Genomic DNA, 25,398 nt, shown 5'->3' with positions numbered 1-25,398 from the left:
AAGAATATTGGTGGGATTCCCTTACTGAATACATATAAAGGATAAGGGAAGGACTTTGGAGACTTAACTGATATTCACGCCATTCACTGAGTTTGAGTGTGTGTGCATTTAATTTTAAAAGAAGGCCGAAAGTTGATTGGAATTGCTTGTCTTGGCTTTTCACTTAATTCATTATGAGCATTAAGTTTTAAAAAGGATATCTAATTTAGGTAATTTTAGGTATTAAAGATAATTTTTGTTTAATGTATTTTCTGTACAAAAAAATAAAAGTCTTAAATTGTTACTAAAAATCAGCTTAGAGAAAGTAGCCTTACACTTTATATGTTGTTTTTTATTTCCTAAATTGCATTTTTGGAGGATGCCACACTTGATAGTCTGAGTTAGCATTGGGCACTCGATTAGCCTTTCCTTAGATAAGTGTCAGGAATAACGATCATACACTTGTCTTCATGTCAGTGACCATGCTGGCAGAGCACTCATTAGTTACGATGTTTCACTGACTAAAGTTTGGTATTATAGGATTTGCTGTTTACAAAATTAGCTGTTTGCAGGTATGGTCCAAGTGAAGTGAAGGAATACATGGTTAGAGCTGTGGAGTATTTTAAAGATTAGCAAGATCTGTTTCATTTAGAAATTTTAGCTTAATTTTTAGCACAAGTTATAATACTTTGATGTGGTTAGAACATTAAGGACTGCCAAAAGCTATACAAAACCCATCTCCAACTTGTCTTCTTGCTGTGTTCTATGCAAATAAAAGCCAATGTACTTTTAAGCAAGTAAAAGTCAATGCGTACGTTCCCCTTCTTTTCTATGCGAGTAGAACCTTGCTGTACACACTATCCTATTTTTTATTACAGTTTTTTTTTTTAATGAAAGTGTTTAACATCTCATTTAGATTCATGGTACTTCAGTATCGGCATCTTTTCCGAGTCTCGGGATGTTCTCAGTGTCTGATGGGCACGGCTGTGCTCATGTGGTCAGTGTGGCGACGCTGGGGCTGCTGTCCTTTAACTTCCGGGAGGGTTTTCTGTGTTCACCTTGCTCGATACTCAGCTCCCTACCTTTACCTGCCCGTCAAATGTTGATGATCTATCCTTGGACATTTTTTTTACCATGCACACCCGTTCTGGGAGATTTCACTCACATGCCTGGTTTTTTATATTCTTGACCTGAGGTTCCCCCTCCATATTCTTGAGCTTCCCTTGTGACTCAGCTGGAAGAATCTGTCTGCAATGTGGGAGACCTGGGTTTGATCCCTGGGTTGGGAAGATCTCCTGGAGAAGGGAAAGGCTACCCACTCCAGTATTCTGGCCTGGAGAATTCCTTGGACTGTATAGTCCATGGGATCACAAAGAGTGAGTGGCTGAGCCACTTTCACTTTCTCCATATTCTTGGCTCCCAAATAGGTATCTTCTTGCCCAGGTGTGCACCGTGAATCTAGCTTCCATTTGGCATACCTAGTTTGAATATTCCTCACCACATGATGTGGGCAAAACTCATCTCTCTCAAGTTTCCTCTGTTCCCTGCTGTTAAAGAGGGGGGGTGGGGAGTGCACAGCCTGCATTTTCATATTTCCTATCTCAAGTGAGTAGTATAAACACTGAGTTCTTTTACTGAGAAACATAGTGATCATCTCAGACTACTCCCTTTTCTTTCACCAGCCACAGCTGTCTTCTTTCTCTTCTACCTTAATAAGTGCTGCAAAATAAAAAGTGTCTAATTAAGACATTTTGGTGTTAAAAACAGAGCAAGACTGCAGGTGAAATGGTCTTTTGAAATGTGTATCTGTAGTTTATATGCCAGAGCATTCTATAAATGAAATTAAAGACAACAGTAATTCTGCAGTATAATTATATGCTATTTTAGAAGTATGTATATTTCAAGTACATTTGAAACATAATAGATGTGATTAGTTCTTTTATTGAGGCTTAGAGAAGGTTTCGTAAAGGAGGTAACTATGCATTTCATAGAGAATTAATTTATGGGAACACATTTCTCTGTGTTAATACAGGGAGCATTTTGCCAACATTGTTGCCTGTCGTGTCTTTTCAGACTCCTAGGAAAAATCATGATAGCTATTTGCTGGATAGCATGAATAAAGAATCGAGGAGACCTTCCTAAGCCGTTTCAGATTATGTGTAAAACTCATTTTGGGAGACTGGTTTTAGGACTAGGAAGTAAGACAAATAATGATATGGATGGGGCTTTTGGGTCCAGTCTTGGTTGATTCATCAAGACTCTTGTGTGTGTCTAAGGATCATCTCTTTATCAGTTTTTGGAAGTATTTATATGTGTATATGTATCTATCTGTATGTGTAAAATATATGTAGCCTATTTTGAATAGTTTCTTTTTAATCTGTTTCTGTATGTCACTTGATTGCCTCCTTTGGGGAACTATTTTAGTGACAGTTACACTAATGATATCTATACAGCCCAAAGATTATTAAACTACAATTTGTATTTTTCAGTTTTTTAAAATATTCTAAAGAAATAGTGAAGATATTTTATAGTCAGAATTATTTTTAGTTTTATAGTAAATTGTTTAAATTTGGTAGTTTCTTCATTTGTTCCCTAAGTATTAGATGCCTACTGTGTGTTAGGTGATAGTTAATTACTTTACCAAAACACAAATATTCCTGCTCTTTTGGATTTTATGTTGTACTGAGTAAGGCAGGCATGATAAATAATTAAAGCATGTTGCCTGTTAGGAGATGGAAAGAGCTAAGGAAAAGGAAAACAAATAGGAGAAGAGGTATACTGGAAACACTGGAAGCTAGGATGGAGTTTATAATATGAAATGGAGTGGTCAGGGTAGACCTCTTTGAGAAAGTGACGTCTGAGCTAAGACCTGAGAAAGTGTTCTAGGCGGAGGATACAAGCAGTGGGAAGCTCCGGAGGTGAGACTGTGCCTGGCTTGTTCAAGGGACAACGGGAAGATGGTTGTGGCTGGAGCAGAATAAGGTGAGGAAGGTGTGTGAACCGAGCCTGTCTTGCAGGTTGTAAGGACTTTGTTTTTCACTCTGAAACCAGAAGCTCAAGGAAGATTCTGAGCCCGAGTGGATTGATGTTTAACAAGTTCATTCTGGTTACTTTGTGGGTTTACTGTGGAGGAGCGTGGTCAAAGCGGGGACTCCTCAAGGAGACTCTTGCAGTAATCAGTGTGAGTGGTGATGGTGGCTTGTGCCAGGGTGGGAGCAGGGCAGTTGGTAGTAGAAGTCACATTGTGGGTTTATTTTGAAGGTGGAGCCCCAGGGATATGTTGAAAGTTGGATGTAGGAGGCAGTGTGTAAGAATAGAGGTGTAAAGGATGCCCCTGTTGGTTTTCAGCAGAGCAACTGGAAGATGAAATTGCCATCAGCTGATAATGTTGGATAAAGGGATTTGAGGCTGAGGCCAAGATGTCAGGGACTCAGTGTTGTAAATTTTAAGTTTGAGGTGTCTAATAGACTCACAAATGGAAGTGTGGAGTTAAGAGTAGGTAATTTTGACATCAAAAGTCATGATCCTGCCAGGCTCCCCTATCCGTGGGGATTCTCCAGGTAAGAATACTGGAGTGGGTTGCCATGCCCTCCCCCAGGGGATCTTCCCAAGCCAGGGATCAAACCCAGGTCCCCCACGTTGCAGGCGGATTCTTTGCCGTCTGAGCCACCAGGGAAGGAAGCCCCATTTTTTCATGTAACAATTATCTATTGAGTACCTCTGTTTGATAGTTCACATGGTAAAGAATATGCCCACATTGCTGGAGACTGAGGTTGGATCCCTGGGTCCTGAAGATCCCCTGGAGAAGGAAATGGCAACCTTCTCCAGTGTCTTGCCTGGAGAATGCCACGGACAGAGGAGAGCCTGTCGGGCTACAGTCCATAGGGTCGCAAAGAGTCGGACACGACTGAGCAATTAACACTTCACTTCTATTTGATACGAGATGATTCGGGGCTACAGTGATAAGCAAATATAATTATGGGCTCAGTCCTTACAGAAATTAACGTATAGTGTGATAGACATGTTAATTAAGTAATTATGCAAACGTTTTAAGTGACAGTTGCAAATGCTATGAAGGAAGGGCATCTAGGACTAAGGGGGCAGATAATGGGGCCTGATGACGCTGGGGTGAGGGAAGGCTTTCTTGAGAAAATGGCATTTGAGCTATAATTTACATAGAATAAAATTCGTTCATTTAAATTGTATAGGTGGATGAATTTTGACTAATCCTTGTGACTACTGCTACAATCAGGATATAGAATAATGCTATCATTCCAAAAAAGTTCTCTGATGCCTGTTTTCTGCCCACTTTAAATTGGGTTGTCTTTTAAATTGATTTGTAGGAGTTCTTCCTATATTCTAGATACAAATCTTTTACTGACTATGTATGTTGCAAATACTTTCTTCCAGTTTGAAAATTACCTTTTTATTCTCTTTATGGTGTCTTTGGATGAACAGTTTCTAATTTAAATGAAATCCAGTTTATCAGTCTTTTTCTTTTATTTTCAGTGTCTTGTTTATGAAATACTTTTTTGTATCAGGGTCATGAAGATATGCTTTCTTCTGAAAGTTCGTTTATCCATGATTCATTGTAGATTAAATTTGTTTATGATCTGAGCTAGGAGTTAGGGTTCATTTTTGTTCATATGATGTTCAGTTTATCCAGTACCATTTACTGGAAAGATCAGTTTTCACCCATTGAATATAAATCATTTTATTGTAAAGTGTCTGTGTCTGGGGGGCTGTTCCTCAACTCTTTTATTCTATTGGTCTGTTTATCAGTCCTTGCATCAGCCACATAACTGAGCACTACATATCAGGTAATGTTCTAAAGTCCTGGCTGTTCTAAGTCTTTTGTATTTCCATGTAGATTTTAGAGTTAGCTTGTTAATTTCTGCAGAAAGCCTGCTGGTATTTTGATTGAGATTACATAAAATCTCTAAACCAACATTGGAGAAACTGATACATCTCCACAATATTTAGTCTTGCAGTCAATGAGGATGACATATCCCTCTGTTTAGTAAACCCCTTAATTTCTCTCAACAATGTCGCAGTGTAGAAGTATTGCACATCTCTTGCTAAATTTATTTATTCACCTTTTTTTGGATGCTGTTATACATGGTATCATTTTCAAAATTTTAGTTTTCTAGTTTTTTACTGAAAACTATAGAAATTATATATATACACACACATATAGGTATATATACATATATATATTGCTTGTCTCTAGTTACTTTAGTGGTTCTAACAGTTTGTTAAAGATTCTCTTGGGTTTTCTATGCACTCAATCATGTTATCTTTGAATAATAATTATATGTCATTACCAATCTTTTATTTTTCCCCCACTTGATTCTTTTTTTATACTGTTGATTTGTCTATTGGCTTGTTTATTTTGTTGAATATATGGTGTCAATGAATATACTTGTCTTGATCTTGAATTTTTATTTTCTTCCTGAAAGTCCAGTATTTTCATCAGTAAAAGATGATACTGAGTATACATTTTATTTTGTAAACTAGATTTGTTAGGTTAAGGATGTTCCCATTCTTAATGTCTTAAAGTCTTTAGTGGATGTTGAATTTTAACAGATAATTTTGCTTTATTGAGATGATTATATGACTTTTATTTTGGTAATTTGGTGAGTTACAATGATTAATTTCCAAAAGTGAAATTAGCCTGCATTCCTGAAATAAATTCCATTGGTTATTAATGCATCATCTTTTTTATGCAGTCTGAATTTGATTTGCGAATTTTGTTTAGGATTTTTGTGTGTGTTCATGAGAAATATTGGCCTGTAAATTTCTTTCTTGTGATATCATTGTCAGGTTTTGGTATCAGAGTTTTGGTGACCTCATTAAGACTTGGAAATTGTTCCCCATTTTTTTGTTCTCTAAAAGACTGTATATGGTTCCTTGAGTTCTGTACTTGTCTTATTTTATTTCCTTCATTATACTACTTGGGGTTTGATTGCTGTCTTTTCCTGGCTACTGCAGATGGAAGCTTATATCATTAACTTTTCAACCTTTCTTAAAAATGCATTTTAAATATGTATTTGCAAGCTATGAATTTTCATGGTTTAGCTGTATCTCACATATTTTTTCTGGCTGCTGCTGCTGCTTTTTTAAAGAAAATATTTATTTGGCTGTGCTGTGCCTTAGTTGCAACATGGGGTATCTAGTTCTCTGACCAGGGATTGAACCTCTGCCCCCTGCTTTGGGAGCTCAGAGTCTTAGCCACTGGGCCACCAGGGAAGTCCCTGTCTCACAAATTTTGATGTTGCATCTTCATTACCATTCATTCATTTCAGCATATTTTCTGATTTCCATTGTGATTTCTTCATTAATAGGTTATTAGTTTTCTGTTACTGATTTAGAGTTTAATTCCACTATGCTCAAAACATATAACATATGATTTCAATCATTTGTTATTTGTTGACTTCCTCTGTGGCCCTGTATATAGCCTAGTTTGGTCTACATTCCGTGAGTGTTTGAGAAGAATGTGTATTATGCAGTTGTTGTATATAGTAGTCTAAGCATGTTAATTAAATTGAGTTGTTAATGGTGTTGTCAAATCTTATATTCTAAGGCTTTTTTTTTTCTTTATTAGGTGTTTTTTTGTCCTGTCAGTTTCTAGAAGTATATTAAAATCTCCAACCATTATTATGGATTATTCCATTTTTCCTTTTGATTCTGTCAACTTTTATGATATAGATTTTGTAGCTGTGTTACAAGATGTATGCAAATTTATGATTGTTACATTCCTGGTTAATTGGCCCTTTTATTATAATAAACTGTCCTTTTAGCATTTCTAGTAGTAGTAGTTTTTGATTTGTCAACTGTCTGATATATAGTGATATCACCATACATTTAATTAATGTTTATATATTATTCTTTTTCTTTTAACATCTGTATGTTCTTAAGTTTAAAGTAAATCTCTTGTAAACAGAATATAGTTGAATGTTTAAAAAATTCAATAATATTTGTTATTTTATTGAAATGAGAGGTCCATAAACATTTAATGTAGAACATGATATAGTAGGGTCTGAGTTTGTCAGCCTGATCCTGGTTTTCTGTTTGCCTTATTTTGGTCCTTCTTTGAATTAATCAAGCATTATTTGTTCCTTTATATGTGTATAGGCATTTTGAAGTAGTTATCCAATAGCAAGCTTGGTTTATTAGATTCCAGTCTAAATTTGTACTTCTAACACTTGCTGAAAAAAATACAAGAAATTTATAGCAATTTAACTTTATTTATTCTGTTGTCCTTTATGTTAGTCTTGTCATATTTTATACTTCTACATATCTTTAAACTATATTAGTCATTGTTACTGTTATTTTAAATGTTAATGTTTTTATTTGTTTACATATTTACCTTTCCATTCCTTTATGTTAATTCCTCTAGTTCTGTGCTTCTGTCTGGGGCCATTTTCTTTTAGCTGGATGAATCCTTTTCAGTTGAACAAGTTATCTCAGCTTTCATTCATCTGAAACTATTATTATTTCATCTTTGTATTTGGAGTATATTTTCTCTTAGTATAGAATTCTAGGTTGGTTGATTTATTATTTTCTTTTTCTGTCTTAGCACTTTAAAGATCTTGGTTTTTTTTAATTCTGTTTCTATTATTTATGACACACTATAGGTTTTTAGTCTGATTGCCATTTCTTTGACGGTAATGTAACTTTTCCCTGGCTACTTTTAAGGCTTTCACTTTGGCTTTTAGGCCTTTTACTCTGACATGTCTAGCTATGTTTGCTTCATATCCTGCTGAGGTTTGTAGAGCTTCATACGTTTGCTAGAGACTCATGTCTTTTGTTAGCTTTGGAAAATTCTTGGCCAGCATTCTTACTGCTTATGTGTCATTTTCTCCACTTTTGTAATTCCAGTTAGATGTGAGATGTGTGTTAGGCCTTTTTAACACGGCATACATGTCTTTAACACTTTTGAGTTGTATTTTCTCTCCATTTTTTCTGTCTTGATTTGTGATTTTATTTTACACTTTTGTTGCTCCATTTTACTCTTTTAAGAATTCTAGGCTTTGCTGAAGTTCTCCATTTATTCTGTTTGCTTTTTGCCTGGAACATATCAGTCATTATTAAAGTCTCTCATATAACTCTAAAATGTGAATGACCTATGTGTCTTTTTTTCTGTTTTCTATTATTTCTGTTGGTCTTCCATCTACTCTCTCTCTCTTTTTTTTTACTGGAGATAAAATTCACATAGTGTGAAGTTCACCATTTTAACCTTTTAAAGTACAGATATTGTGGATTCCATTCTAGACCACCACAATAAAATGAATACTGCAATAAAGCTAGTCACAGAAAATCTTCTGTTTCCCAGAGCATATAAAAGTTGTGTGACACTGTACTGTAGTCTGTGAAGTGTGCATTGACACTGTGTCTGAACATCAGTGTACACACCTTAATTAAAAAATATTTGATTGCTAAAAATGCTCACCAGCATCAGAACCATCAGTGAGTTGTAATCTTTTTGCAATAGTAACATTAAACAGCACTGCTGACAGACCACCATGACAAATACAATAGTCATGAAAAAGTTTGAAATACTGTGAAAATTACCAAAACATGACACAGAAACTTGAAATGAGCATTGCTGTTGGAAAAATGGCACCAATATACTTGCTTCACATGGGGTTGCCACACACCTCTAATTTATAACACACACATGCATACAGTATCTTTGAAGCACAATAAAATAAGGAATTGTGGACAACTCAGTGGTTTTCAGTGTATTCACAGGGTATACAGCCATTACCATTATCTAATTTCAGGACACTTCCATCACCCCAAAAAGAACACTCATGACCATTGACCATCAGCTGCAATTCTCCCCTCTGCCCATTCCCCTGGCAAAGACTGATCAGTCTACTTTCTGTCTCTCTGGCTTTGCCTGTTCTGGACAGTTCATATAAATGGAATCATACCATGTATAGACTTTTGAGTCTGACATCTTCACTTAGCATAAGTGTTTGCAAGATGTGTCTGTGTTGTAGTGTGTATCAGTACTTCACTCCATTTTGTGGCTGAAAAACATCCCATTGTGTAGATAATTTATCACATTTTGTTTATTCATTCATCGGTTAAAGAACTTTTATTTTTTTCCCTACTGTTTGGCTATTTTATGAATAGTGCTGCTGTGAACATTCATGTTTAAATATGGTGTGAATATATGTCTTCAGTTCTCTTGGATCTATACCTGTAGTGGAATTGCTAGGTCCTTTGATAGCTCTGTGTTTACCTCTTTAAGAAACTGCTCAAGTGTTCTGCACAACAGCTGCACCCTTTTACATGTATGCACCCTTCAGCATGTATGAGAGTTACTCTCCCCACTTTCTTACCAACACTTGTTATTTTCTGTAGTTAAAAAAAAAAAAAAATTTCGTAGCCATCCTGATGAGTGTTGGCCATTTCTTACTTTTTGCAGAATGCCTTTTAATTTTAATTGAGGGCTTTTGCACTTGGTAGGGCTCATCTATTTAAATTTGATCTTAATCCAAGTAAAGGCTCTTTTGAAATCTTAACAGAGGGATTGACTTGTTTGAAGGCCTTTCTGATGTACTGGGACCTCTACTCCAATCTTTGTCTCCCTTAAACAGGGCAGAGCTGGAATCTCTTCTCAGCTCTTTTTTGTCGTAATTGCTGTTTTCTGCTAGTTTTCTTGAATCTTCCCCTTCTTTCTGGTTCTTTCTCTCTGGGACTTTGTTCTTTAGTTTCCAGCTCTCCGGCAGCCAAAAATGCCAAAAATCTCTGTCTTAGTCTCGTAGGACTGGCGCCTGCATCATGGGCTCTGTTTTCCTGTTCCCTATTGAAGTCGGGAAAAGCCAGCGTGGCTGTGGGGTTGTGTTGTTTCTATTTTCCCTTCTTTTAAGAGTTGTAGCCCCTCTTGTTCCTCTTTGTGTACATCACTGTTCAGTGCCTTCAAATTTTTACTTTTATCTAGATTGTATTTTTATCTAGATTTTATCTAGATTTTTACTTTTATCTAGATTGTATTTTTTTTAGAGAAACAGTTTTAATTTTTCTTTGCCATTTTCAAAAAGTATAACTAACCAGGTAAAGAAGCACAAATATAAAGTAATGAATCTTGGAAAACATAGACAGAATACTCCTTGACATAAATCACAGCAAGATCTTTCTCAATCCACCTCCTGGTTTCAGAACTTGATGAAGCTCAGGTTCTTGATGTCTCATGGCAGAAAGAATTCTATGAGAACCAGGTGATAGGTAAGAAATGGATTTAGAGAGAAAGACACTCCACAGGCAAGAGTTTGGGCCATCTCAGAAGGAGAGAGTGGCCTATCTGGATTTTACAGCTTTTACTAGAGAGAGGGTTAGTTTGATACAAGCTACTTTATTAGGATGGGAACTGAGAACACTGGTGTTTTATGAGTTGAATCACAAGAAGATGAGAAACTGATACCTACTGAGAGTGAGAGCACAAATTCTTGAACAAAAAATTTGGACAAGGTAATAGGAGGAAGGAATTTGATTTTCAAACTAGAGGGTCAAGTCAGCCATATTGAAGGAGGATAAAGAAAGGGCGATTTATAAGTGAGATATGTGACACCAAGTTGATGTTTGGTAATTTTTTTTAAATGGAGCAAAGTATTTAAAAAATAAAAATTGGATAAAGAATTTAGGATAAGATTTGAAGAGGAAATATTTAATAAGCAGTTATTGGATTGGATTCAGTAGTGGAAGAAACTAAGAATTGAATTTAAGATTTTGAATCTGTTTAATTTTGTAAATGGTGGTGGTTATGAGGTGGTTGGAGATTTGAGTGTTTACACGTGATGTCTAAAGAACGATGTATATCTGGTCAGTGTGCTAGGGAGGACTGTGTTTGCAAAATCTGGGTAGTATAGACATAGTAAACATGTCAGAGGAAGACTGAAGTAGAAATGGACATTCTGTTTAGAACACAGACAAGTAGAGAAAGAAAGCCAAATAGATCTGTTAAGATTTCCGTATCCTCTTACAGGCTTAAAAAACTGGGGTTTGGAAAGAAACTATATGCTTTCTCTACCCAAAAATCCCCAAGAAGGGAGCCAAGTTTACAGATCACCTTACCTTATATCTGTGTTTTTCCTTTTGCCCTTTTGTGAACTCTCAAGGTTAGTCAGTGATTTTCTTCACGCTTGCGTTAGGAAATTTGCCAAAGGCATCCTTTTGAGGCAGCTGTCTGTATACCCTTGGAGGCCGTCAGTAATGTTTCCAATCTATAGGAGTAGTCGGCACAAAAATGTTGGGCTGAGCTGCATCTCTGTGCTTTAAAACATTCCCCCTACACAATCACCCCCCTCCCAACAGTATAAAATATATCACATTTTGAAGTTTCTGTCCCGTAGTCTTTTGTCACTGTTTTAAGGTGAAATACATCACTAAGAGTAAATATACCCCATTATATCAATAATGAAAGGAGGCTTGATTTTTAAAGTATAATTGAAATAGCAATAGTGGGCACCTTAGAAATCTTGATAGATAAACAAGAATTCTTTTTGTATTGAATGTTACAATTTTTAAATTTTCACTGTTAAGTAAAATATACCTCAGTTATGGTTCTTTTGGTCTAAGGTGTTCAGAGGATACATCCATGCTGATGATCCTGTGAAGTTTTTGGAGTGTATTAAACACAATGTGAATAAGCTCATGATTAAAATGCAGTAGAATAAGTTGAAACGCTTGTGTGTTTTTGCTCCTGTTCACTTGAATAATATAGGCAACTGTTACACCATATGCATCTTTAATATATTAGCCTGACTGTTTGTCTTGTTTTACTAAACTGTCTTCTTTCAGCCACCCACACAGAATATGCCTATGGGTCCCGGAGGGATGAGTCCGAGCGGCCCTCCCCCACCTCCGCGCGCTCACAACATGCCTTCAGATGGAATGGTAGGTGGGGGTCCTCCGGCACCACACATGCAGAACCAGATGAACGGCCAGATGCCTGGTAAGTTTCTCTCCTCTAAGACATTAACACCAGAGTTGCTTAGCAACTGAAACGACATGGGGGCTCAAGGGATACTTAGATTGTTGATGACAAAACTGCTTTGAATGCCCCCGAGTCCAAGCTCTCTTAGAGTTTGTTAGCTACAGAGCTACGTGACCTGTATTCAGTGTTTATCAGGCTGCCCTTGGGCTTTGATGTAGCTGACACACAGCATTCCTCTGATGAACAGAACTGGCTAAATTTAGTCTGTCTGAAACTATGCAATACAGCTGGCTTTAGAAGCTTTTGGGGGGGAAAAAAGGCATGGCATCGTGGCTTAAGAATGAAAATGTTTATAAAAATGTATTATAACATTTCTCTGAGTTTTGTATTTACTTGAAATTTTATTGATCTCAGAAACAATACTGCTGAAAAAATAACACATGCGGAGATAAAAACGAAACACTCTCTAAAGTGCTAATGTATTTAGTATTTCCTCATTGGTCTGTTGAAAGTGAGCTTGGATTTTTATGAATATATATGTTTATAGCATAATGGAAATGTGGAAATTGAGCAAAATCAAAAGCTGAAAAGTGTCAGCTTTCTTATATAATGCATCATTTGTTGTTTATCCATTTTAAGTTTAGAGCTATTTAAAATATCTTTCAGACCATCAGGTGCTGATTTATACACCTTTTGCTGGGTTGAATTTTTAATCTGAAAAGTATCTTTAAATTATCTTGTTTTTGTAACAACAGTCACACACCCATAATTTTTGGTGGGGTGTTTTCTACATTTAATGTGAGAATATTATTGCTTTCTAAAAACAAAGGTTATTTTCATTAACATAAAGTATTATACAAATAGCAATAGTGAGAGTAAATTAAAATCACAGAGAAGTTTATTTTTAAAATTAGTATTAGCATCCTTAGGATAGTATCAACTGATTGTGTCGGTAGCATTGGTGTTGAGGGTGGATGTAGAAAGCACAGAGCAAAAGAGGCCAGGTGACCTGGCTTAGAGGAGATCGATATGTGATTGATTGGTCATGTAGAGGGTGGGGTGTTTTGGTGGTAACTTTCTCTTTCTTTCTGGGGCTTCCACAGTCATGGCCCACATGGCCCTCACCCCACGTGGAGGCAGGATTAAAGACATAACAGCTTGTTGGTGCTAGTTAGAAGGAGGCTTCTCGCTTCCTTCTGGTTGTAGTCGAAGGAAGCTTCTTGCTCTGTCCACACTTGGATCATCAGGACACGTTGTTTTTAAAACTGTTAGGGTAGTGCCAGTGCAGGTTAGCAAGTCAGGGGAGTTTTGTGATTTCTTTTTTGTTTTTATGGTGGTGCCTTTAATTAGGAATTCGATTCAACTTTTCCAGGTAACATTCAAGCCAAAGGCTTGAGGAAGCAAGCAAGCAGCAATATAATTATTGTTAACATGACATTTGGTTTTTGTGTAATGCCATCTGGAATAAGATATCTCTTTATGAGCCAGGGATTTTCAACCAGTTATAACCTGGGTTGTCCAGATTACTGGAGAACAACTAAAACAACTCATAGTTAGAAAGTTTAGTTAGGTGTAGGAGAAATTGGAAGTCCAGTTAGTTATATTGTTTTTATTTAATAAGTTTCATATGGTATTTAGCCAACCTTTTTATGCACACAAATTTGTATCTAGGCTTTTAATTTCAGATTTTAGTTTTGTTTTGAATGTTTTGTCTTGTAAGTGGTAGTGCTCTTTATATGCTGTTTGATCTTGGTCACGTATCTTCCTTTAAAATAAATTTAGCAGGTTAAAAAAAAAACTAGATAATATATACCTATGGTGCCAAAATCAAAAGGTGTGAAAAGGCACACAGCCCCTATCTACCCAGACTCGTTGTTCCAGATAGTCATTGGTGTCTAGTTACCCTTTAAAACATGTGCTGGTGTACATTCTTTTTTCTTTCTTTTTTTTTTTTTTTAAACACAAATGGTAGCATATGTTAGGTAGTATTATATTTCATATTTTTACCTCTTAAAAAATTTCCCTTAGAGACCGAGAGTATATAAAGATACACTTTGGAGACCACTCAGTATATAAAGAGCTGCCTCATTGTTTTTGATGACTGTATTACATTCTTTTTATGGATGCCTCATTTATTTGGACAATTTCCTTCTGATAGAAATATAGGTTATTTCTAGTCTTTTGGTTTTAAAAATTACACTTTTGTGAATATGCCTATGAAATATAAATAAATAAGTAAACAAACTTACAGTTTTGTATCCATATACATATTCACTCAAAAACTTGTATATAGGATAAAGTCCCAGAACTGAAATTGCTAGGTTAAAGGTATATGCATTTTATAATATGGTAGCTATTGCCATATTGGTCTACATAAAAATAGTACTTGTTACATTTATAGTCTTCCAATGAAGAATGAAAGTGCTTTTTTCTTCATAATATGGTTGGACAAAACTTTTGATCTTTGCAAATCTAAAAGATGAAAAATGGATCTCATGGTTTTAATTTGCCTTTTTACTATATTAAATGAAACAAGGAATTTTCTTATGTCTATGGCCTTTTTGCAGCTTTTGTGTGAACTGATGTTTCATATGTACTTTGCCTGTTTACTGCTGGTGGAGTTTTACCTACTTAGTTTATATGTTAAGTAATTAGTTTGGTCTGTGATATTTCTTGTAAACAATTTTCCCCAGTTAATCTTTTTGTTATTTAATTTTGCTTTGTTGATCATGTGCAAATGTTTTATTTTTATGTACTCTAGTTAATAAATCTTTTACAGTTCTGAGTTTTTTTTTGTATACTTAAGAAAGCACTTCCACTCTAAGTTTATTTTAGAAATTCTCCAGTTTGAAATACTCTTTCTTGGTTTCCTTACTTTTTCTTTCTTCTTTTTTAATGTTTAATTCTTTTATACATCTGGACTTAGTTTTGCTAGAAAAAACATGGTAGGGATCCAACCTGTGTTTTTCCAGATGTCTACTCAGTTGTCACAATATCACTTACTGAATTATCTTTCTTTTGCTCGCAGATACTTAGTATCAGAACCATTGTCATTTACCAGGTTGTGCTTTTGGGTCAGTTTTTAGATTGTGCTCTAGATTCATTGATCTGTTAATTTGTTCATTTATGTGTTAGCACTGCACACTTTTAATTCAGCTTCATATGTTTTGGTCTCTTATAAAGCAAGTCCTCCTTCATACTGTTTTTTTTTTTTTAATTTTTCTAGAATGTTTCTGGCTTTTCAAAAGCATCAGTTTCTTAATGTGTAAAATGAGAATAGTAGTCCACCTTACAGCATTTGCTATCATTCAAGTAAAGCATTTACTTCTTCGGCTATTGATTCAGTACTCAAGTTATCATTTGGCATTACTATTGCATTAATGCAAAAAAAAATAGCTTCTTAAGGCGCTTTTGTAGAGATCATCTGTTTAACTTTCATATTTTGGTTCTGATCACTTTTCTTCTAGGGCCCAACCATATGCCTATGCAGGGACCTGGGCCCAATCAACTTAATATGACAAACAGTTCCATGAACATGCCTTCAAGTAGCCATGGGTCCATGGGAGGTTACAACCATTCCGTGCCGTCATCCCAGAGCATGCCAGTGCAGAACCAGATGACCATGAGTCAAGGGCAGCCCATGGGAAACTATGGCCCCAGACCAAATATGAGTATGCAACCAAACCAAGGTAAGTTAGCTTTCTTTATACCCTTCTTGACTAGCATGCTCCATTAGCTTTTGAAAATCGAGCAGTTTTTTCAAAATGTTAGCTGAGTTTCAAAAACACAAGTTTGAAGTAAGTCATACTCAGAAAAGGAACATCAAGTTTGAAACCAGCTGAAAATATTTTTTTCTTTTACATTTAGGAATTAAATTGCTCAGTTTAGCTTTTTAAGCCTATTTATTTTTATATTGTTTGGACAGTTTATTTGAGACAGTATTTTTGGATTTTGAAGCTAATTGGTGAATAACAGAACATTTGGTTAGACCTAGAGAATTGAGAAAATAAAATTTTATTTTATTAAGTACATCCCTTAAAAAGCATCTGCTCTGTGGTTCATTTTACTTGTGAAGAATATATTAATTTTCTTTGAATCTTCCTTGATTTAATGTTTTCTGATGCTGTGTTTCAGCATTAAAGGTAATTTTAAGATAATTTGTTGTTAGAATGTTCAGTGGAGGTGCTGCTGTATTCTTTTGTTATTAGAGTGGTGTGAAGTCTATTAAAGTTTATTACCAATCTCAGAGAATGAAATTGTTATCATGTTTCTCTTTTAAGTATTCTTGTGAATAATAACTAAAAACCAGTAAGTGGCGCTCTGTTCTGCTAATTGCCTGTTTAAACATTTGGCCTGTTGCCAGCTTAAAGCTGTTTCAATTATGAAATGTGGTGAGGTTAAGAGTCTCAGATAGAATTAAATGTATTTGCAATAAAATTCTCTAGATTTTGCTTATGAAAAACAAGTCACCAAAATACACCCAGATAAAGGAAGTTAATGTTAATCTGTTGATCATTCTTTTTGATGAAATAATATATTGTGATTTTATAATCTACAGATATTTTCTATAATTTTGGTAAAATACACCAGAAACAAAGGCAAATAAATGGAACAAATTGTCAATGAACATAGCTTCACAGCACTGGCACTTGTTCCATTCTTTTCCCCTGAAAGTTGTTGAGTGCCCATTATGGAATATTTCCTTTTTTAAGTTATATCAAATAAAGGTTCAAAACCACAGCAAGATCCAGTCAGTGCTCGATCAGGAGGGGTTCAGATGTTTCGTATACAGTTTGATTACCAGGAAAGAGAGCAAAGAAAAGCAATAGCGATTCTTTACAGCAGCCACCGTAATGGTGGCTCACTTAGATAATACGTGTGCGAAAATGGAGGTTGCTACAGCATGGTTTGATGTGGCATCTTAAGATTTGAAGGGGTTTCCCAGGTGGCGCAGTGGTAAAGAATCCGCCCTCAGTGCAGGATACCTGGGTTTGATCCCTGGGTCAGGAAGATCCCCTGGAGAAGGAAATGCCAACCCACTCCAGTATTCTTGCCTGGGAAATCCCACGGACAGAGGAGCCTGGCAGGTTAAAGTCCATGGGTTTGCCAAGGAGTCAGACACAACCGAGCAACTGAGCATGTGCTTAAGATTTGAAGAAGAAAAATAACATATGCAGCAATGTGTATGGAGAAAATTGTTTTACTGTTTTTGGAAAAAGGAATTGAAGTTTCATAGGAGTTTCTGTTCAAAACATAGCCACCAGCTATTACTGTTCTTTAAAATTATTTTTCTTTCATTGAGTTACAGTTAACATACAGTATTAGTTTCAGGTGTATAGCATAATGATTTGTTAGTTTCATGCATTATGAAATGATAACCACAAGAACAGTTACCATCTGTTATTGAACTAAATTGTTAAATATTATTCACTATATTCTCTATGTGTACATTATACCACCATGACTTACTTATTTTATACCTGGAAGTTTGTACCTCTTAATCTCTTTCACCTATTTTGTGCATCACCCCCAACACCCCACAGTGTTCTACTGAAAAATGTCCTATTTGTATCAATGTGTAGTTTTTTCTTCTTTTAGAAGTTATTTTACTTTTTCTTTGTTCTCATAATTTGTGAATTTATGAATAGAAAATAGACTGTATAAAACATGACTTTGAGGATCTGATTTAGAAATAAAAGCTACATTTCAAAAGAAAAGAGGATGTTATTGAGGAAATTACCACTGTTTTAAAAAATCTCTTCAGGACAAATATAAAGCTTTTCAGTTAAATTTTTGCATTTCAGAATCAAGAACCACCGAAGAAAATTACAATTACCATGGAAAAAAGGAGGGAAAGTTATATGAGTTTTTAGCAATACTTGCTTTCTTAATCACAAAAAACTTTTCAGTTAAATTCCTTATAAAAATATTTTGGAATTCCTTATAAAAATACTTTAATTACATGGTACCTGTTGGATTTTTAAAAACTTGTTCAGCATGACATGTTTTATTTGAGGTTTTAATATTTATTTTATTATAAAACCTTTCCTTAGTTTTATACAAATAAGCTACATGTTTTACATTACATTTTTTCTGTTTTGATAAATAGGTGAAAGAAATTAGAGGAGACTACGTTTTAAAATAAAGCTTAGAAGAATATCAATATTCTATAAAAGGAAATGTTTTCTACTTTAAAAATTTTTTGTTATTATTTGTTGAAATATTATTTGCTGTTCTTTGATTTAGTTCAGATTTCAAAACATTGAGGCCTTTTGACTATCTGCTTATTTCTGTATACATATCTCTACATCAAGAGATATTAGGAAAAAAATGTTAAAACCACTTATTTTTTAACAATGAAATTTATTAAATATTTAACAATGAAATAGTGGAATTTCTTAGATTAAATCTCTGTCCAATGACAAACAAAGGGGAGAAAAAGCCAGCCCAGATAATTGTGTTTTAAAAACAAATAACAATTATTTAACCTTTGTCACATTAATAATTATTATTTAGGTGACATATTTGGGTACTTTATCTGATGATGTCTTAGTAGTTTTTTAAATAGAACATTGCTGGTCAAGACCTAGATGTGTTTTATTCTGGTAGTTTTGAAGTGGCTTTGTTTTTTACCCTCTCTCCTTTCATTTCCTTTCCTTTCCTTCTTTTTTTTCTCCCTGCTTTGAAAATGAAATTCAGGAGGAAAATAATACTCGTCTAAAAATTTTGTCATGTATTTTGGAGTCTGATTGAAATAAATTCGAAAGATAGATATCTTATATATTTTCTGTTTATCATTTTGATTGTTTAAAAAAGGAAGGAGAAGCAGCATGATAATTTATACTCATAGTTCCAATATAAAAGGGGACATTGTGTACTAGTGTTATAGTAAAAGTATCATTTCTGGCAATGAAATTATGGAATGTCTTTGGATGTCATTAATTCTCTAAAAGCTGTTTTCAGCTTTTAAATTTTTACTGTAAAATTGAAAAATAATAGTAAACCAAATTAATGCAAAGTCTAATATAGTGAAAACATGTAGACCTACCATACCAAACATGGCCTCATTAAATTTACTGATTTCTATATTCATGGTCATTAAAAAATTATAAGTTAAATAAACTTACATGACAGTGGCATTGCAGTTGGTACCTACTTTTAGTTGTAGTTTTATGTGTGTGAATTGAGAAAGCAAATATTTTTAAATTTAGCGTTTAGTGTATATTCTTTTATGAGGACAGCTGTTTTTAGATGAGTGGTTTAGCAAGTTTTTGATGTTAATTTCTTTCTTAAATTGCTGCACAATGTTGTAAATAGTTAATCTGATCTACTTACTGTGTTATTTTAACTATTTCCCATATTAAGTTCAGTGATGTTCACTTTGAACTTTAAGAGTAAGGCTCATGTTCACAGTTGATCACCTTCTTACGTGTTGGATCTACTCACTAACATAGCGTTCGCTCCACTGCAACTCAGACAGCTCCAAAGAGGCAGAGGTTTGCCTCTTTTGTCCTGGTGTCTAGAACAAAACCTGGGGGTAGGCATGCAGATCTGTCTTTTCAGTGAATGGGAACTGAAACCAAATGCTACATGATAACCCAGAAAGATATAGAGTTAGTGCCTTAAAGATGTTTCTTAAAAGTCTAATTAATTTAAATAGAGTGGTAGGCTTTCTGGACCAACAGTTAACATTTGATCAAACCAGCATATTTTTCATTCCCAGGCTTTAGTGATTATAGCTTTCCAGATTTTAACACCATTTTACTTACATATTACATATTCAAATGTAAGGATTTTCACAAATTTTTATGTTTGTGCTAAAGCATATATTTCACAACTTCCAGGTATGGTATATAATTCTTCAGACTTGGATCCAAGTCTTGGCCCCATAGAGTACTGTGTATGGGACCTCTCTTTAATTTTCTTAATTTCTTTAAGTATTAAGTGAGATGATGCATTTAAAAAGCCTAATTCCATAATTATTTGTATAATTTACATAAAATGAGAACAAGGGTTTTTTTTTGTAATAATGAGAACTTGAGATCTGTTTATTGGCTATTGTCTTCTTTAGCCATAAGACCTAATTTATTTCTGGCTTTAGTTTTGTTTGAACAGTATTAAGAAAGTCTTGATTCATTTAGCTCATAAGTTGCAAGTGATAATGATCTGATCTAGAAGCTTGACATTAGAGTAGTGGGAAATTTTTCTTTCAGTACCTTTACCATATAAATATAAAGGGCAAAAAATATTATCATAGCCAGGGTTGTTATATTTACTCTTATTATATAGTGGTTTACTACCAGTTATATATTCAATTTTTTTAGAAACTGCCAAAGTACCTCTCCCATTTTACCATCCCAGCCGCACAGTGCCTGTGGGATCTGCTTTCTTCAGATCCTTGCCAGCATTTGGTATGGTCAATTTTTAAAAAATCTTAGCTGTTCTAAAAATGAGTAGTAGATCACACCTCATTGTGGCCTTAATTTGCATCTCCCCAATGACTGGCCATGCTGAACATCTTTTCACGTGCTTATTTGCCATCTGTATATCCTCTTCAGTGAAATGTCTTTTCATGTCTTTTGCCCATTTTCTAGTTGAATTATTGTCTAACTGTTGAGTTTTGAGAAGTCTTCATATATTCTTTTAGGATTAATTTAAAATTTTTCTCCCGGGTTTTTTTTTAATGTAAAATTTCAAACGTACAGAAAACTTAAAGGAATTGTACCTGTATCGTTGCCCCCTGTATTCTACTCATCCATTAATAGCATCTTCTTTTAAAATGCATTTCCGAGTGTTTTGCAGATATTATTATACTTTTGCCCATTAACACTTTAGTCTGCATAGCATTAGAGCACAACGTTTAAAACTTTTTCCTTTTTCTTTTAATAGTTTTTTTTTTTAAATAAGGTAACATTTACATACAATGAAATAAATCTTAAAAGTGTCTCATTCACTGGGTTTTGATGTATTTGTAACACATACACTCCTTGGCCTTCCTTTCATAACTAACATCCTAGGTGACTTTATGGGATGCTGTTTTACTCCAGTTTAAATGTTTTGTGTTAACCATAATCTAGCTTCATTTATGGTAAAAGGGGATGATTGATTTACTTTTTTCTGTTAGAAGTCTTTATCTCAAAGTGTGATCCTAAGACCACCGGCATCAGAATCATCAGGGGTACCTGTTAAAACAAGGTTTGTCTGCTCTACCCCATGCGCATTAATTGAGAATCTTGTGGTAAATTTTAGAAATTACATTTTACAAATCTTCCAAGTCATGCCTGTTTATACAGCCTATTCCATCTGAAGTTTATCTGGGCAGGATAATCTCTCCTGTACCTGATGCTTCATAACTTTCAGCTTTCATGGTAAGTTGACACAAAGCTGTATGTTATCATATAGCCCATCTCCATGGCTTTTTGTTTAAACAAGATGGGGCCTTTACTTTCACAGTAGATTGTCACTTGTGTCGCATAAATCTAAAGCTTTTGGAATTCCTTTCAGTCTACAGTAGATGCAGTCTACAGGGGCTTTGTTTTTGAATTAATATTATATAGTATAGTTGAAACTGTTCAGAGGAGTTGACTGAGAAATTGCGTAGCTTTTTGCTTTGTCAGATTTATGAAGCCACAACACATCCCTTTCCTAATTTTCAATCAGCAGAAAGCTAAATATACAATCTAATCCTCAGACTAGTTTGTAGAGATGCCTATGATGTAGAATTATGCCCTTGAGAATCCAGGACTTCTTAACTCAGCACTATTGGCATGTTGAGTTACATCGGTCTCTCCTGTGGGGGCCTACCCCGTGCAGAGATATTTAGCAGTATTTCTATCTCGTACCCACTAGGTGGCCGTAGGCAACCCCCAGCACCTGTGGAGACAACCAAAATGCCTCCAAACTTGACTGAATGTCCCCTGGGGACAGAGTCACAGCCTTAAGAAATGGTTGCTCTGTGGAGCTGCATGGAAGGGTGGTCTGTGTTACTGAAGAACTTAACAACAATAACAAAAGTTGTTGATACTGTTACGTTTCAGTACTTTTTAAATACTTTTATGGGATTTCTCTAAAAATTGTTCTTTTTACAAGATAAAAGCTGTCATGGTTCTGTTTCTTCATTGGTTGCTAGGAAATTCAGCTCGGTTTGTACTAGTTAACAGTGACTTTACTAAACTTCTGAGATTTTCTTACTTAGCTCTTGTTCTTTTACCCTTGATGTTTTTTTCTAAATGTCTTATGAACCACTTAAAACTCTTAATGAAGGCAGGTGTAGATTTTAGGTAGGTAAAGAATCCTATTCACTTTAAATGGCATTTTAATAGGTAGTGGGTTAGTGAATTTACTGAAATACAGGGATTTTCTTCTTACAAATAAACCATTAGTAATACTTTCAAATGAGAGCTGTAAATGGTTTAGTTTGAGACTGAATGGCTAAGGAACAAGTAGTAAAATGTGAGCAATAGGTGATGACAGATGAACAAGAAAATGGGCTTGGAGTGGATATTATCTATAGTTTCATAGCCATTCTTACTATAACACAGAGATAATAGATGAAAAGAAGAAACTTACTGTATTCTAGGATTTTATTATTATAGTGATAATGTTATGTAGGACTGTTTTTCTTGGAGATGAGATATTACATGGAGAAGTCTGATTTGACTTTGGAGAAGTTACACATAATGGCTAAGAGCATGGCTTTAGATTTCTCACCATTTCCTAGCCATACAACTTTAGGTAAGAGTCTTAATGCTTGTATGCCTTAAGTTTTCTTACTTGTAAAGTGAAGTTGACAACAATACTACCTGTTTCATTGGGTTTGAGGAGGATAAATAATAGACATAAAGCTCTTAACTTAATGCCTGGGCCATAATAAGTGCTCATTAACTGTTAGCTGTCATTTTTAATCTTTTGAAATTATTCATAGATTAATAATATGACTTTAGAGTTTTATTATTTTGCATCTCAACATATGATTAAAATATAGGACATTGTTTCTATAGAGTATTTGATAGTAGGATCTTTGTATATATCATCCTTTATAGTAAGTACTTCTTAGTGTCAGAAAGGTTTATGTGAAAGATAAAAAATAGCCTTTAAGCATATAGTAATGTGTGATGTGACACTTTGTAGAAAATGGTTATAATAGACTCATTTTGTAATCTTTATTCTGTAGCACAGATTTTTAGAACTTATTTTGGGGTAGCCTTTTGAGATTTAGCACTCTTACATCACTTAGTATGTCAATACACATTTATTTGCCAGTGTGACATATTTCATTATCATAAGAAAAATAATATGCTTCCTAAACAATCAGAATTAAGTCATAGTTTTTTAATAGATAAGGATTCAAGGAAAAAGATGAAAAGTGCTGTGGTCTAGCAGTGCTCTCCTGCTCTGTTTTCTGCAGTTTTAGGCTTGATCTTGAGTGATGTCGTGGATCCTTAGAAGGAGAGAAGTGACAGAAAATAAGAGAAGGGTGATAATTGAGCTCTTTGGGATTGGAACTGCTGACAGTCCCAAAAGATAAAGCACAAGTGGCATGGTTTTTTCTATCTAGGGCTTAAACTAGAATTAGTTTTCTCCTTTAGAGCAAACCTTAGAACTTTGTTATTATTGTGTCTTTTTGGATTTTCCCCCAACTGTTATGGTTTTGCTTTCTTTCTCCTTTAATTTTGGTTCCACTGCATATTATATGCTTTAATTTTTTAGTGATCTTCTGTTAAAACAAGAGATCTTTAATCAATGTTGAAGAAGAAAGACAAGGCAAAACCTTCATTTACTGGAAATGAATTCTATAAATGGTCAATTATGCTGCCTATTCTATTATGAATGCTAGTGTTCAATATACAAAATGTTTTAATAATTGTACCCTTAATTAAATTAGTATTTTGAAACTTTTTCATTGCATAATTTGCTTCTGAACTACTAACTTTGCTATAGCTGGAATAGAGGCAGTGAAGAATAGTGGAATAAATCTGCTTTGAAATCTAACTGGAGTTTTGCCTGATTCCCAGTTGATGTCTATTAGCTTATATAATCTTGATCTTTGGATTTCTTGGCTGAACACGGGAAAGTTAGGATCCTTACCTCTGGTAGTTGTTAGTGATTTACATGAAGTAAACATGAGAGCACTTCTGGTAGCAAGTGCGTTCTGTGTCAGGTTCTCTTTTCCCCTCCCAGTCTCTACTGAACTATCTTATCCCTGTGATTGAGTTTACTTCCTTGTTGACAACAAAGTCCCAGAGTAACCTTTGAAAGATGTATATTTATGACAAAATTAGAAGGAAAAAGAAATTTGAAAAGAAGTAGAATAGAAGAAGGCAAATAGGAGAAAAAAGAATTTTCGCTGTAATAGAGTACTTCTTTAGATAGCCAGTTCTTCATATTGGAAAAGAGTGAATTCTCTTTGCTCACATTGTTCCTGCTGTTGTTAGTCAGAAATATATTTAAAGTGGTGGGTGTGTTGCGTTTTTAATTTTTTATGTAAATTGTGAGCTTTTGGCTCATCTGGACAATTTTGCCTGTAAAACTTTTCTAATTCTTCCCCCAAGTCAGTGAAGGCGGGGTGGGGCATGTAGCTATTTAAGCAGGAAATTAGGAGACAACTCATACATCCTTCTCAGGCAGTAATGGTTATAATGTTCAAATGATGGGCTCTGCATACCTTAACTTAGCCCAGTGAACCTCTGAGGAGCTACCTACTTTGTTAGATGGCAACACGGAACTTCATGGTTGTTGATTATATCGTGTGATACATTTTTACTGTTGCCAGTGTGATGATACTGTAGCAGTGGTTGTTCTACTGTCTGGATATTGCTCACTCAGGAAACTATGCAGTTCTGATTTCTAAGTCTATGGCTTATTGTAATTCTCTGCCTACGTGTTTTTTTGACTGTGTGTGTTAGAGGTTATTAAGTATTTATAGCCCTTTGATTTCAGGAAGACCGTTTGTTTGTAAATATTAAAGTTGAAAAAACTTCCTGGTGTCTCAACTGGTAAAGAACCATTCTGCCAGTGCAGGAGATGAAAGAGATAGAGAGTTCTATCCCTGGGTCGGGTAGACCCCCTGGAGAAGGAAATGGCAACCCGCTCCAGTATTTTTGCCTGGAAAATCCCATGGACAGAGGAGCCTGGCAGACTGCAGTCCATGGGGGTCACGAAGAGTCAGACATGACTGAACACGCATATTCACAAAGTTGAAAAATAGAAGACCCTTAGGTTTTTGTTTTAAAATTGTGTATGAAATTCCACTGATATAAGTAGTACATTTATAAATGCATTTGTAGATTCCCTGTCTACTGTTATATAATGATTGGGCATTGAAAAAGGAAAAAGACATACCCAGGAATTAGATTTCTTTCCCTCTGTTTAAATACTCATTTGCTGTGTGACTTTTGTGGGTTTTTTTGTTTTGAGATATTTTCTTATGTAGCGTAAGATTCTGTCTTTTCTGGAAAGGTTGTCTGGATAAA

The 25,398-nt window shown here is 34.9% G+C and overlaps 1 protein-coding gene across 7 annotated transcripts in view; it reads left to right on the top strand.

The window, feature by feature from the left end:
- Positions 1-25,398, top strand: part of SS18 (SS18 subunit of BAF chromatin remodeling complex) — a 69,720-nt gene that overhangs the window by 23,947 nt on the left and 20,375 nt on the right. For all 7 annotated transcript variants that reach the window (XM_020872321.2, XM_020872320.2, XM_020872316.2 and 4 more), the window contains exons 4-5: positions 11,791-11,944; positions 15,394-15,615. In XM_020872321.2, the coding sequence (XP_020727980.1) occupies positions 11,791-11,944; positions 15,394-15,615 (376 nt within the window). The remainder of the gene's footprint in view (positions 1-11,790; positions 11,945-15,393; positions 15,616-25,398) is intronic.

The sequence above is a fragment of the Odocoileus virginianus genome, chromosome 22 (genome assembly GCF_023699985.2).
Source record: "Odocoileus virginianus isolate 20LAN1187 ecotype Illinois chromosome 22, Ovbor_1.2, whole genome shotgun sequence".
In the NCBI taxonomy this organism is placed as follows: domain Eukaryota; kingdom Metazoa; phylum Chordata; class Mammalia; order Artiodactyla; family Cervidae; genus Odocoileus; species Odocoileus virginianus.
The sequence above is the reverse complement of the archived record's forward strand: the minus strand, read 5'-3'. Positions and strand labels throughout refer to the sequence as shown.